Source organism: Ixodes scapularis, unplaced genomic scaffold (genome assembly GCF_016920785.2).
Source record: "Ixodes scapularis isolate PalLabHiFi unplaced genomic scaffold, ASM1692078v2 PGA_scaffold10__122_contigs__length_95168666, whole genome shotgun sequence".
In the NCBI taxonomy this organism is placed as follows: Eukaryota; Metazoa; Arthropoda; class Arachnida; order Ixodida; family Ixodidae; genus Ixodes; species Ixodes scapularis.
Window position 1 is genome coordinate 71,409,961 of NW_024609836.1, and position 15,397 is coordinate 71,425,357.

Consider the following 15,397-nt stretch of genomic DNA (forward strand, 5'->3'; position numbering starts at 1 on the left):
GCTGATTTTCATATGCGAGTTATAGTGTAACGCTGTGCTTGGTAGAAAGACTAACCGGGTTCAATCGTGCTGTTACCTGCGTGCAAATAAAAAAAAAAGGGGGAGGGGGGAGGTGGGAAAGGTATGTCAGTGTGGCCGGTCTCTCCGGCGAAAAGTAAATCCTGTAACTCTTTTTTTTATACAAAGTTTGTACAGGTGGAGGCCTCTAGCGACAATGAGTGGAAGTCTGGAATAATAAATAAAAACGTGTTCTCCTGACGCAACAGACGCAGTGGTTGAGGGTAGTACTGCCGGCTGACTTCGCTGCTAGTTGGTCGTGTACTGAAATAAAACAACAGAGCGCTATCGGCTGATTTCGGAGTAGCCATAAATATTCTAACAACGCGAACCAATTCACAACGGCAGCCACGAGCGAGAGTTCGATGTTTGGTGTATCCCGCCGGTACAGCCCAAAGATGGAAAACGACAACTCTCGTTTTACCCAGCCGAACGTCCCGGATGTGTGGAGAGGGCGCTGCGGTCGAACAAGATGGCGCCGCCCTGAGAGGGCTAAATCGCACAGACCGCCCGACTTCGGCTCGTAACAATCAATGCCCCGGCGGACACTCGGGTAGTGGCTCGTGTCCAGCCACTGAGTTGATGAGAATAGCTTAGAATAACTCCAACAATGCCTGGAGCTCAGCACGCGTTTTCTACTTTGCCAACCCCAGCGCGTGGGTGTGATTAGGGTTCCGTGTTTTCGGATAAATCCGAAAAACTTCGAAAAACACCCGCCGGTAAAATTTTGGTCAATTCGGATTTATCCGATAAACCACGAATTGTTACGTGCCAATGCCACCCCCCTCCCCCCAAATTAACCGCAAAAAAAATTTAAAAAGGCTTATTAATTTATTTATTATTATTATTTTTTTTTTTTCCAATTTGAGCAGCACAAGGTCAATGGTCCTGGGAAAATGCCACGATAATTATCTTTCAAATTTCGAACCGTTGTCAAAAGGGGTTTTGTCTCGTCAGTGTTGATTCAGGGCAACAGGTCATTGTACATTCGGGTCACGGCAAAAGCTACTCTTTTGGTTTCCAGTTTAGGCCATGCGATCTGTAATTTAGAGAAAGGAGGAGGTATGTTTTTTGTAATAGGGAAAGCTATGGGGCCATAGAGGTTGTATGAAATAATGAAGATGGGCAGTTCCGCCTGGCTCCCAGTTGAGGGCATGAACGATGCTCGTATTTCTTGATTTTTTTTTCTTTCTTTTTGGCGACTGTCACTGTTTAGAAAGAAAAAGTAAGGAAAGTTTAGTTAGTTATTAACCTTGCGGAGTGATTCCATGTAGTGTTGAACGAAAGTAGAACAATCGTTTCTCCTTTAACTTCATGTTAGCTTTGTTGTCTCTCGGACCTGTCGACAAAGTGTCAGTTATTAGGCAGTTTTAATTTATTATCCGATAAGTCCGATACCCGAGACTCCTCCGACAACTTTACACATCGTCGTATATCTTTATCGGGTATCGTCGTATATCTTTATCGGGTAACGGTTCTTTCTTTGACTTCATAATTGTGGTAGATAAGAACAAATCGCATTTTTTTTCACGGATCTATCTCTCCACAATTCGATCATAAACGCTAAAAAAAACTTAAGCTAGTTGTTTTAAATCTTATTTATGCTTATCCTTGTCCCATATTTCCAGATTGTCGGTTTGTTGTGTACATTGTCGTGTGTAATGAGGGGCGTTCTGTCGGTAATGGGTTCTCGAGTTCGTTTTTACTTCATTCGTTAATTTATTTTGCGCGAAACAGAGACGACACTTGTGGCCTAAGGTGCACATGTGCACCGAGTCCGAAACTGTGGCCTCGCATTAACTACGCTCGTGCTATTTTCCGACGCCGGCGCTCGCTAATTTAGACGCGTCGTTTCCAAACCCATCCGTCTTCCTTAAAAAAAAAAATATATATATATGCTTTATTTTAAAGTCGGTGTAAATGCGTAGCCTTTATAGATATGCAATGTCATGCTGTCACCTTGTGTCACGGTGCACGTCATCAGATGACACCATGACCTCCTGACGTCACCATCGAGGCTACCTGCACCACGGACATGAAAGCGCCGTACCAGCCTGACCCTATCCACGCTATGCATTTCAAAGTGCGGCTTCAACCGTCGCTTAAAAGCCGAACGACGAGTTGTAATAAGCAGACGTTATGTTCTCTCGCATGTCCGTGTGTGTGTGATCGAGTAACAGGTTGATGGGTGCGTGCGTGGGCGAACCCTGAGGCGTCTGTCTCCCCGTGGCGTGCAGGTGGAGCGACTCCGGGCGTCCAACGCAGAGCTCGAGGACCGCTGCCACGCCACCGAGCTCCAGCTCTGCGCCGAGCGACAGGCAGCTGCTGCAGCTGCGGCCGTCGCCGCCGCGTCAGCCGCGGGTGGCAGGGCCCGGAATCGGCGCCCTCCGGACGACGTGAGTCGCTCGTCTTTTGGGCCTCTTCAGAAAAGTGGCGTCGCGGCCGGGAATCGAAAACGAGTCGGGCCAGCCGAATACAAAAATGTACGCTTCGTTTAAGCTCAGGTTCAGACGATCGGACAGCGTCAAAAGCGTTCCATCCTGTACGTGTTCTACGATCTCTGGACCGAACATAAACATTGAAAAGGCAGAGTGACTCGCTCTTTTAACGCTCCTGGATTGGTCCCATCTGCTCGTAGCGTCGGCTAAGTGTAATAGTAATAACGATAAAAGCTCGATCATTCTGACAGAGGACCGGAGGGCACAGAATGGTGCGGTGAATTCGAGAATTCTCGCTACTCCTTTTTTTTTTTTTTTTTTTTACACGAGTAACGACAATTAATACAAGTGACAAAGCACATTCCGCTGGAACAAAATGGCGTCGTTCAGTTCAGACCTCTGCTGTGCCGCTTCCTAAAACCTGCACCGTCACGCGGTCGGCGCCTTAAGGAACGTCCGTTGCGTCGCGTGTGACGTCGCACGCCATCCTGGTGTTACCTGACGCGAATTTATGATGTCACGTGACATGGTGTCACGTGATGTGAGGCTGTGATGTCACGTGACATGGGGTCACATGATGTGAGGCTGTGATGTCACGTGACGTGGTGTCACATGATGTGAGGCTCTGATGTCACGTGACATGGTGTCAGGTGACGTTGCTGTCTGTTAAGATTCTTCACGACAGTTTTCTCAGACTTTTGCTGGCAACACAATCTATACTCACCCTACAACTAAGCAAAAAAAAAAAATTTTTTTTTTTCCCCTGTGCGTGTCTTTTCTCTCTAACTTCGCAAGTTTTTATGTGTGTGTATGTTTTCGTTGCATTTTTATCTTATTTGGCAGTCGTCGCCATTTTGAATCGAGCAACTTCCGGTATGGGAGAAAACAATCGTTTTGTCCTCGCCTAGCAAATAGAAGGTGTTCACAATTTTATCGTGACTGTCAATCCTTCTTGTTTTGCCTCCTCTATATTATTTTACTCGATTCAAGTTGTAATGTCTTGCTCTTTTCTTTTTTTTTTTTTTTTTTAGTCGTTCACACCGGATGTGTGAACTATGTGGCTGGGGACGAGGGTAAGCGGAAATGGAGGTTAAAGAGTTCGGGGGAAGCTCCTCCCAGCCCTTTCCACTTAAGCAGAGCGAACGCTGGAGAGGAGGTCGCCTCCCCCTTCACCGTTTGCTCTGCGAAAGTGGAAAGGGGGTACCGACTGTGACTCGCACCAACTCGTCTGCTTTCTTGCTGGTCACTACTAAAGGTTCGTAGGCTAGCATTTGCCTATGGAACAGTCGTTTTATGTTCCAAACCCGCAAAAAAAAAAAAAAAAAAGGCGACGCGTTTTGTCTTGTCAGTTTCTGTTCTTCGTCCCTATTGGAAAACCCCAATATAAACAGCGTATTATGGATATTGGTAAACAATATCTTTTTATTGTATTGCAATACAATATAGACAGTGTATTGGAAAACATTACATTTATTGTATTGTATTACAATAAGGATTTGTTATGGGATTCCAATATCCATAATACGCTGAAAATATTGGAATCCAATACCGTATAAACCCTTATTGGATCCCCATGTGTCGTATGGGGATCCAATAAGGGTTTACGATTCCAATATACTCAGCGTATTATGGATATTGGAATCCAATATATTATATCGGCTACCAATAAAACTATATACGAGTTGGAATATCACGTTCAGCGCAACATTTCTCTGCAACGCAGTCTCTTCTTGTGTGTATTTCTGAGTGATAAATTAAAAAAATGTTGCTGTTGTGAAATTGTGAATAAAGAAGAAAAACACTGGACTTATCCATACCAAATATATTTAACATATTCCTGAACTGGAGGATCTGGCATTTACTGCAAAAGAAAGTTAATTGTTTAGGACTCTCATTCAAAAACTTGATGTTTGAAAACAGAATGTGAAATCCTCACCTTAATGAAAACAGCACCAGCCAGCTGTAGTTATATAGAAACTGCAAAATAAAAATTTGTGATTAGTTCGCGACAAGTAGCAATCCTTCACCAAGTGGGTAGATTCAAAATTATGTCTGCGTTTGATTGTGGAAAAATAAGCTTCAATGCCACTGCCACAGGTCATTCTGAGCTCGGTCAATTAAATATATGTATCCGCTCGTCTGGCTTCACTATTCCTGCTTTGCACCTAACTAGAGTATCTGGAATGCTCACCTTTGAGGAAAAACGAACTGGTGCTTGCTTGCTTGTAGGCCGTGGAAACTGGAAGAGAGATTTGCGGTTAGTTGCGTCCAAGTAGCAGTTACTTTGAGTAGCCACGTAAAGTACACTAAGTCTGAAAGATTCAAAATTACATGCGCGGGACATAGATATCCTCTTGCGGCATAACTGGGCACGTGTCAATGTCGCCCGCTTGTATTACAGAAAAATAAGCTTCAATGCAGGAGCTCCCAGTCGTTCTGAGCTCCGTCAATTAAAAATGCTGTACCGGTCGTATGGCTTCAGTATTCCTGCTTCGGGAATCTGGAATTCTCACCTTCGAAGAAAAGCAAACTGGGATCTGCTGGCTCTTAGGCTGTAGAAACTGCCAGAAAGATTTGCGATTAGCTGCGTCCAAGTATCAATTTCTTTGACCAGCCACCTACAGCACACTAAGCCGGATAAATTCAAAATTACATAAACGTGACATACTATGCCTCTTGCGACAAAACTGGGCACACGTTTTGTCGCCTACAGCAACACTGAAGCCAGACAGACAAGAGGTATGGCACCTTTAATTGACGGAGCTCAGAACGAGTAGGGACGCTTTCACTGAAGCTTGTTTTGCTGCAATACACACGTGTATTGCAGCAAAACAAGCTTCAGTGAAAGCGTCCCCAGTCGTTCTGTCAATTAAATATGCCGTACCGCTTCTCTGGCTTCAGTATTGCTGCTTCAGAGCAATCTAGAAAATGTAGAATCCTCACCTTTGAACGAGAATGAACTGGCGCCGGCTGGCTTGTGGGCCATGAAAACTGCAAGAGAGGTTTGCGATTAGTTACGTCGAAGTAACTATTTTTTTGGGTAGCCACCTACAGCACACTCAAAATTACATGCACGGGACACAGATGCCTCATGCGACGGAACTCCCTTCATCCTTGTTTTCTGTTAACTCTGCTCACCTTCACCACTCGCCTCCAATTTCTGCGCTACTTCTTTAATCTCGATTCCCTGGTTCCCAAAGGCCATGCCATGGCTTGCGCCAGTCACGGATCTGTCAGCCCTGCGACTGGCGCTATTGTGGCAAAGGCGCCACAGCACCTGGCGCTTGATGTGCTCTTTCAATATTTTGAGCATGGCTCAAAACAGGTGGATGGGTGTCTGGTATGCCCTTTGCTTATTTGCGGATCGTTCTGAATCAGAGGGTAGGCGCTTCTGCGACCTGGGCGCATGCTCGGTAATTTACAATAGTTGAAACCAAACTCTGCAGGAATCTTGAAACATAACAAACATAATGTGCACGCCAAAAGGCATAGCAAATGAAACACACACCATCTATCTATTTTCGTTTCTTGTCCGCAAGAAGCTGACGTATATGTAGCCTCCCTAGTGTCCCGGTCGGGTCTCGTCCTGATGAATCGTCGGTGGAGACCTGAGGAGCGGTCAACATCAGATTAGACCTTTTTGAGACAGAACCATATACTTGCTAAGAGGAAGTACACCCAAACGAATCTCAGGCATGTCATTTATAGTGCGTTTTAAATTGAGACGAACGATGTAAAATGAGACGTCAATACTGACGCACCCCTTTTGCGAACCCAAAATTTTGAAGGCCTTGTCCCCCTCGCTAGGGGGACAAGGCACATGAATCCCGGCATGTGGATGAAATTTTTACCTTAACATCCCGACTCAATGCCCATCCCTGAATATTCGACCACCACGAAAAAAAAATATTTTTTTTTAGAAAACACCGAGTTATCTACCACCCCTACAAACGCCTGAACCAAGCATACTCTACCGTGGCTTGTTTGCTCAGTGCCGCCCCCGAGTTAATTCGGGCTGACAATGTTGTTTTGTTTTTTTTCAAATGGAACCCACATTCTTAGTTTTGGTTTGTCTTGTAGAAGCAGGTGGATACTTTTATAAAGCTTCCTCCCTATGCGCTTCCGAGTCAACATTTTTGCAATGGCCAACCCCCGGGCTTTGATTTTGCGCTCCTTGATGAATGCTGAAACTCATATAGGCGGGCAATAGCTCGCCTTGAAAATACTTGCTTTTGGTGGCCGAGAACAAACTCGTGTTCCTGATTGGCAGCCACTTGCTGCCAAGAATTGCTGCACATATCCTAAAGATTAGTCTAACACAGATGCTTTGGCCGGACAGAGACACAAAAGCCTGAAACAAGGCCACTATACAGACAGGAAATAGAGTGTCTGTGAGGAATGAAGCGCACAACTCAGATAGGCGTCAATCACTCACCTTGAAAACACTTGCCATGCGTGGCAAAGAGCAAACTTCTGGCCTTGATTGGCTGGTGCTTGCCACCAAGACCTGCATGTATAAGAAAGAACCTGGTCTTAGTCAAACTTGGGTGTTTTTGCAGAAGAGAGACAACAAAATACTAATGCAAGACCACTACACATAAGTTATGGCATTCAAGAGGATTGAAATACAAAACTCATAGGCGGGCAATAGCTCACCTTGAAAATACTTGCTCTCGGTGGCCGAGAACGAACTCGTGTTCCTGATTGGAAGCCATTTGCTGCGAAGAATACCTGTAGATATCCTAAAGAACCCAGTCTTAGTGTAACACAGATGCTTTGGCCGGACAGAATACAAAAGTCCGATACAAACCACAAAAAGCAGGAAATAGTGTCTGCGAGAGATGAAAAAAGACCCAAGTGGAGAGGCTCGTTCTGTTTCACGTTAGTCAAATAGTGTAGCTCATTTTGCTAAAACGATGCATATTTGCTAAAAAAAAGTATCTATATTTTGCCCCATTTAGCAGAGTTTACTGCCAAGGGTACCTGAACACCAGAATAAGTCAGAATTAGTCAGTTTTTTTTTTTTTCTTCTTTTGATGAGCGACAACAGAATCCTAAACAGATGATGAAACAAAATATGAACACAGCAAGACAGGCTAGTTTGCCTTGATGCAAGCACAGTGCCTCGGCCAACCAAATGAGGTTCTATTCTTTATCACTTGTCATGTTTGGTGGGAATAGTAAAGTAAATGAAAAGAAGGCAATCTCTCTTGCAGCCGACAGCTGCAAACAAAATTCATATACCTCGATGAACGACCTGGAAATGAAATTGGGTGGTGGCCAAGTGGTTTAAGGTGTCAAATTTCAAACTTACAGACTGTATTTTTGGTTTAAGTCCTCCTGGTGTATATTTTTATCCTTATAACTATATTTACATTTCTTTTTGTATTTTTGAGGCACAAGTACTTAATTTATACGCTAAGTCACCTTTAGGAGCGTTTTAATTACACTCCATGCCTTTCTAGTGCTCGTAATTGATTCTTGGTGAAAGCGGTCTTAAATTTTTCTTTTCTTGCTGTCGCTGCTGCTTGCTTTCTCACCTTTGGAATGCTGACAACTCGACACAAAAGTAACGAAAAATGTGTTTAAAATGTCATGAAAATCAGCATTTCCAAGCTATACCCCTGCTTCATGCCCCGACCATGCCACCATACCATAGCTGAGTGCAGTGACAAATGGTCCCAGGTTTGTCACCCAACCGTTTTTTGGGCTTACGGTGTGGCGCGACTCGTGCAGCACCTATGCTTCGCGATGGAGCCAGTGAGCGAGGTGTGACACACTAGAGCTGTGCAAGCCACAGCTTTACAGCCTGCAAAGCGTGGGAAGATCCCTCTCCCTTTGCAGAGCTGGCATTAGCTCACCGAGAAGCTACTGCAAGCAGTAGAAAGCCACAGAGTGTGAATAAAAGCGCTTCTGAAAATGAATTAGCGTGTAAATTATGCATCTATATGTTAAAACTTAAAAAAAGTATATATGTATATATATATATCTATTTAAATACTAAAAAGGCAAAAAAGAAAAAAAAAATGTTTCCAGGTGGGCTTGCCCCCAGAGCCCTTGAATTCAGTTCCTTAAAGCCCGCTTCAGACGGAACAATTTCGCCCAGCAACTTCATGTCGCAACACCAGAAACACGGGCCGCCCGCGTTCACATGCAGCAACCGAATTGCTACGACTTGCCATCATTATCATGAAATTTTATTTTTCTTACAGTATTTAGACACACAGTTATATCCTAAAAACATGTTTTTATATCTTTAAATTGGGCTGAGAATACTAACTCGTCTTTTTGAAACAGTTTATTTTCAAAAATGATCCATTTCAAACCAGAACTAAGTCCTCAGTTCTCATCATCACGACCACAGGGGTGTCACGTGAAAATATTGCATTCCTGATTGGCTGCTGCCGCTTCAAACATCTCCGAGTAGTCAGAGTTGCTCGTCCGCTTCGAGCCGGACCCAATCTCAGCAATTCGTGTCGATCTAGGGAAAACTAGGGAACAACCCGCCAGCAGCCCCAAAATTGCTGGAAAGGTTGCCCCGTCTGAAGCGATCCTATACTCTGTTTCATACATAAAGTGCAACGCAGTCAAAGCTAGCGCACCGGTTTGCATTGCTGACCGTGCCTACGTTCGCCCCATAAGATAGTGGGTCCCCTGCAGAAAAATCTTAAAAAGTCGGAAAATGTGCCTCCTCGGGGCTAGTAACTGATATTGGCGTTATGATTTCAATGGAGCACAAATGTTTTTCAAGAAAAAGGAAGAGATAATGTAAACCACCTTAAATTGTTTTCGTGTTCATCCGTGTGGCAGCCGCTGTGGGTTTTCGGGTTGTGTGGCACTGGCTGGTTTTGAGAAGATGGCGTCTTACGCAGCAAGCTCAAGTACCTTTCCTGCTCCGATGTTTTCGAAGATTCGTTGTGCGAAAATCTTGAAAGAGTGCAAGCAGATGATCGCCAATGTGTACGGGAGTATAAGAACACATTCCCCAAAGAATTTGGTCGTGAAGTCCTGGAGACGGCCAGTAACGACACTGGAGTGTGCCCTGTACTGTCGCGAAGTGCAAGGCGCAGTGCCTATCTGGCAAGGTGGCGTCCCCGAAGCAAAGACCTCGCAACGTGAAAGTTTTGAGCACGGGGACCGTCAAGCATGACGAGTTCACACAGAACGCCATTTGCCTGAAGGTGCATCGCAAGTGCTCCGAGAGGGTGATTCCTACCCTTGACAGCTATTTCAAAATAAACTGTACAGGCCACAACTATTGTCGATTAACGTTTTATTATAAATTTTGGGACAAGGCCGCTATCAGGGCGATTCCTCATTCCACGCTGCACGAAAGAAAAATATAACTCGGTGCTGGAGGCAAATAACACTTGCAAAGCGGCAGACCAGATGGTAGAAATCTGGCCTCTCGGCGACTTATAAATAAAAATCAAGAAGGAGGAACTGAAATATGCACTTCGTCAATGCGCACAATCTTGCACAAAAAGTATGTCTTAAAAAAAAAAAAAAAAAAAAAAAAAAAAAACTTTGCGCGTAAAACGGTTTCAAACTACGGCCACTGAGACGTCAATATCGCCAGCGCAGCGCCTTCTACCACTCGTCCACGAAACGCGCAAAGTAACACTTTTTCTATTTTTTCATGCGCACCACTTTAGTACCTTTGACAGCGTTGCACGCTAAGTATGAAACAGAGTATAAGACACCCTATTGTCTGGTACAGAGACAATTTATGAACGCTTGGGTGTTTAAACAATCTACTACACATTTTACAGAAATAAAAAAAAAAAACATTGGGTGTTTAAACGTTGTACTACCCCTTTTTCAATAGAAAAAAGCAACAATAAAAAAAACACATTTCAGAAAAAAAGGTTAAGGAAAGGGAATGTACCATTATGTTCAGTGAAGTTTGGTGACAAGACTCGGGACTCGAGCAGGAATGCAGTTATCCTTGGTGTGACCCCATGAGACTGTCTTGCTGCCTTTGCTGGGGTTTATCTAACTGAAGTACCTGTATGAAAAGTAGAACACATGTGCAGAACACTCATTATTCACAAGAAAATTTGTCAATTCCCAAAATGACCCATGAAAAAAATTATGCGAGGAATTTTCAGGCTGCGTTGGCCGAGTCACCTCTCGTGGCCAATGTTTCATAGCAATTTTAATTGTAGTGAACAGTTATAGGGTATATTACGAACAAAGTGCAATTTGGTTTTGTAGGAAACTATAACACACAAAACGACACTTGAATGCAGTATGTTGAGGTACCTCTAAACAAACTCCAGGGTTTCATGGCGCCTCCTTCAGATACCTGATGTTGAACATGAAATATGTGCACCAAGGAGTGAGCAAACAGCGACTTCAGATTTGTCTCTAACACCAGCGACATGTCGACAAGGAGTGCAACGTGTAGAGAAGGTCGTCTAGAAGTGTGCCAAGATGAAAAAGCAAGATGTAACGATATCAGAATAAGATCACACCAACGAGGCACCATTGTGGTGAGACAATCTACGATGTAGAGACAGTAATCGGGAGTCAACAGACGTACGGCCGCGATTTACTTTGCGGCGACTGAAATAAAACATGGCAAAAAAAAAAAAAAAAAAAAACAAGTTAAAAATTATAAAACGCGTTTTTTTTTTTTTTTTTTTTTTTTTTTTTACCTTATTTTTTGAGCGCAGCCGGTAGCAGAGCAGTTGGGCGGCGTCACGAAAATCTGACAGACTCGCTAGCTTTTCTCAACTTCGTACGGCGCCAGTCGGCACCACAGATGAATGGTCGGCACTCTAACCGCACATTCACACTGGAAGCGGATCCGCGTTCGCAAAGCGGTTGCGAACGCGGTTGTATAAAGATCCAGTGCAATTGCACGCGCACTTGATGTCATCGAGTGCGCGTGCAATTGCACTGGATCTTTATACAACCGCGTTCGCAACCGCTTTGCGAACGCGGATCCGCTCCCAGTGTGAATGAGCGGTTAGTCTACCAGGAAAAAAAAAAAAAAAAAATACGAGCTCAGAGCCCAGCGTCGATCGCGACTTTCGTAAAGAGAAGCTCCGGTAACACTTCGGCGACTCGCGAGCGTTAAACAACGCCTCTTCGAACGAGCCCACGAATCCAACACGTCGAACGGTTTGCGCCGGTAAGCACGCTGGGAGCCAGGGGGCTGGAGGTTCAATATCTGAAAGAGACGAGGCGCTGGTTTCTACGTCTATTTCGCACATGAGATAACAAGCCGAGTGATAGCTAGCTGAGTGTAAACACTGACTGAAGTTACATCAGAGTACACGCAGTCGAAATGACTTTCAGCAGGGGACGCATGCGTTCAAATAAGCTGCGATTTCAAAACATCATGTATCCCTTCTGTCCTTCAGTGTTCACTTTGATGTGTGTATACCAAAGCACTCAATGCTGCAAGTAATAAAGTCGTCTATACGTACCTTTCGAAGCGATTGAAAGTGCGTTGGTTTCACTTGGAACCCACAAGCAAAGTGCGCGACGAACTTGACGAGCCGTTATCTGTCGGTCCCACCATCGCCGTTGTCTCGCCGGGTTGGCGCGGTCGCGGCGCTTGGCTGGATCGGCGGATTCGGCCACTCGGCGGCTCGCCGGCTCGCTCAGCTAGTTCACTTTAGCTCAGCTGCTTGTCTGGCTCGGCTCGCCTCCCTTCGGAATTCGAACTGCCTCCGAAGCTTGAGCGCTCGAGCTTTCGCGCGCGCGGGTTGACGATGGGGACTTTTCTCATAAAACGAGTCTGTAACGTATCGTTTGATGGCGCAAATGCACGTATTTTTCCCGCCGTTTTTTACAGTGTGTGAATCTTGCGAAACAGGCGACGAAGAGTGGTGGGTGAAATGTGCTCGTGTGTGGTTGTGGATTTTGTGTACGACGTAGGATTACCCAGAAAGGTGGGTCAATATCGATAAATGTGCGGGTAAGAAGCACGTGACCTGTCAAGCCCATGAATCCTCATTATTTTATCGTGCGAACTGACATTGTCACGTATCGCGCTCGATTTGGGTTCCAACATCGGTAACCTAACTTTTGTTGCATTAAAACTGCAATAAACATTTGTTTGAAAACGATCACTCCAATGAGCACGTCGTTATTGGGCTTTCTCATTGAAAGGTAGGTCGCGGGTGTCCCAGCTAGTTATTCTGAATGGTTTGGTGGTTGTCTAGCATTTCAAGCGCTCGAGGCTGTGTGTACTGTGTGCCGTACGTACACTTGCGCTTTCGATCAACGTGAATGTGTTTGCAACGCGGAACGTTTGTGTTCTGTGTGTATCCACCTCCAATATCGTTCTCTCTCGTATTGCCGTATGGTAACTCCTGCTGTTCTACAATATCATTCACGCGATGTCGTATATGTGGGCGTACCGATATCCACATGTTGCTTCACGGGCGATCAAGACTGTGTTACGTATCCTCTTAATCCGCGGTATATGCCGACGTAATTCATGTTGGTAACTTGGAATTCGTTCTGAGATTTATCCACGCGATATTGTATTCTCCTTTGGGCCCGTGATCGAAGACCGATATTTATATATCGTGTGGCCGCGCAGTATGTCCATGTCGGTCACCAATATGCACGCGGTGTCGTATTCTATTCCAATAACCGTAAGTTCTGTCGGGATATTGTGCTTCGATATCGTGTTGTATACCAATAACCGCAAGTTATATCGGGATATTGTGCTCCAATATCCTGTTGTATACCAATAACCACATACTATATCGGGATATTGTGCTCCGATATGAATTCCCATCGTGCGTATTGGGTTAATCGGATAACAATAAGTTTTTATTGGTTTCCATCAACTTCATTGGAATACAATATTTCCAATAAGCCGAGTTCATATTGGCCTTTTTCAATAGGGGTCCGTTGTCTTTTGGCGCTGTTTTACGGTTTACTGGCGGCTCGCGGAGGCGTTGCTTATTTTATAACTTTACGTGGCAAATTACAGGGACACTGAGCTAAAAATAAATAAATATATATATATATATATTTCTTGGGCGACTGGATCGCAGAGCTAAAATAAATATTTCTTAGGTAACTGAATTGCAGACGAATGTCACCAAATTAGCGTCTAAAAAGAAAATATTTAGCGTAATATTCACGTCGTACGCATGACTCATCTTGAGTGAGGAGTGATTCCGAAACGTACTTTTATACTGGCACGTCACATCAAGGGGAAACAAAAAAAGAGAAGTTTCGCGCATTATTCGTCCGCCGCAGGAAGTAGATCTTACAAGATTTGGTCGTCGGAGGAAGAAACGATGCCTTTCACGTTTGAAGCGTGTGCGTCTTGATAAAATAACGGTAAGCTAATCTCGAAATCACCCGGATGTATCTTAGTTCATCACATCATGAAGTAGATCCGTAATGCTCCGCGAGGTGCCGGACTATTTTCACTAGCATTCACAAGGTGAATAGAAGCACGAAATAGGAGCACGTCGCGAGAGTCAAAATGAATTTGGCGGCCTAAATATTGAGCTAATTGTCTGTTTGGTTGTTTGTTTTCAAAGCAAGTGTTGGTGTCTTATTTTTTTTTTTTTTTTTTTTAGTTTAGTGTTGTCTCTTTTTAGGGGAAGTTTCTTGGAAGTTTCGCGGTTTCTTTTTAAGGAAAGTCTTGGAAGTTTCGCGGTTTTGTTCGCGGCTCTTAGGCCGGGTCAGCCTGGCCACCCCTGCACTATACGCACAACAGTCTCTTTCTTTTCTTTTTTTCCGATTTTTAACGAACATGGTGACATTCGCACAAAGCTGCGTCCGTTTCGTTTCACTGTAGATTCGTGTCGTTGAGCACTTTGAACACTGTGCGTACGGAATTACTTGAACCTGATTGGGTTTTCCTCGGGGCTGGGCAGAGATACTCCAAAAAGTATTCGGGTTTACAAATGCTGAGATACATGTGTTTGAAGGCCAAAATACAGATACTGAGATACATTTGCCTTTTATGCAACGGGATATCCCTGAGATACTTCCGCAATAACGGCGAAAAAGTATTCCGGAATACAGATAGAAATACATTTGTTCCCGAACGGTGTTATACGTGGAGAGGGTGCAGTTCGTGGCGAATGCGAAAGGTAATTTATGCTTGTGCTCCTCTTTCTGTGCCATTTTATGCACTACCCAGTACCTCGAACTCTTTATCTATCATTGATTCCGCTAAAAAAAGAAAAAAAAAAAACATGTCAGCCCCGTTGAACCACGTAGTTACAGAACGGTAAAGACTGCGTACCTTGCTTGACAAAAGGCGTGTGCCAGCAATGAACCCAGTTTTGCGGTGAGGGGCGCATCTTAAACTGTCACATTATAAGCCTCTGAGTCACCCATAGTGTAGGGAGATTGGACAACAGGGCCATACTTTTTCTCCACTCAACTCCTTTGCAGCGTTCGTTCCGCTAAATTGGAAGGAGTGGAGGGCTTTGTGAGAGGTTCATGATTTCGTTATTCTTGCAAGTAACCTTCTTTCAACCACAATTTTTTTGTTGTTGTTGGTGATTGTGGTGGATTATGTTATAGGGCAGGTTCATATTATAAATTTCGAAGCAAGTTGTACCAAACAGATGTTTTTATTCTTTAAATTTATCTTAAAAAGTGCAACAAATGTAACGAGATGCCTAAGTCGGGTCAAGTATCGCGATACATTGTAAACGTGTTTCACTACTGAGATACAAATACATTTTGCGAATGTATCTCGATACAGAGATACAGATACTCGAAAGTATCTCTAAGATACTATCGCGATACATTTGTATCGCGATACTGCCCAGCTCTGGTTTTCCTATGTGCATTCTGCATGACTACGAATCCGTCATTTCTATCAATCGATTCGGACGAGCGTTTGCTTTGGGGACCACTTTTCGATCAATCTGGCAAGACATGCGTATACGAGGAGCGCAAGA

The 15,397-nt window shown here is 44.3% G+C and overlaps 1 protein-coding gene across 2 annotated transcripts in view; it reads left to right on the forward strand.

Moving 5' to 3' along the window:
- Nucleotides 1-15,397, forward strand: part of LOC115314982 (thyroid receptor-interacting protein 11) — a 56,573-nt gene that overhangs the window by 20,452 nt on the left and 20,724 nt on the right. For both annotated transcript variants that reach the window (XM_042288669.1, XM_042288670.1), the window contains exon 3: nt 2,295-2,453. In XM_042288669.1, the coding sequence (XP_042144603.1) occupies nt 2,295-2,453 (159 nt within the window). The remainder of the gene's footprint in view (nt 1-2,294; nt 2,454-15,397) is intronic.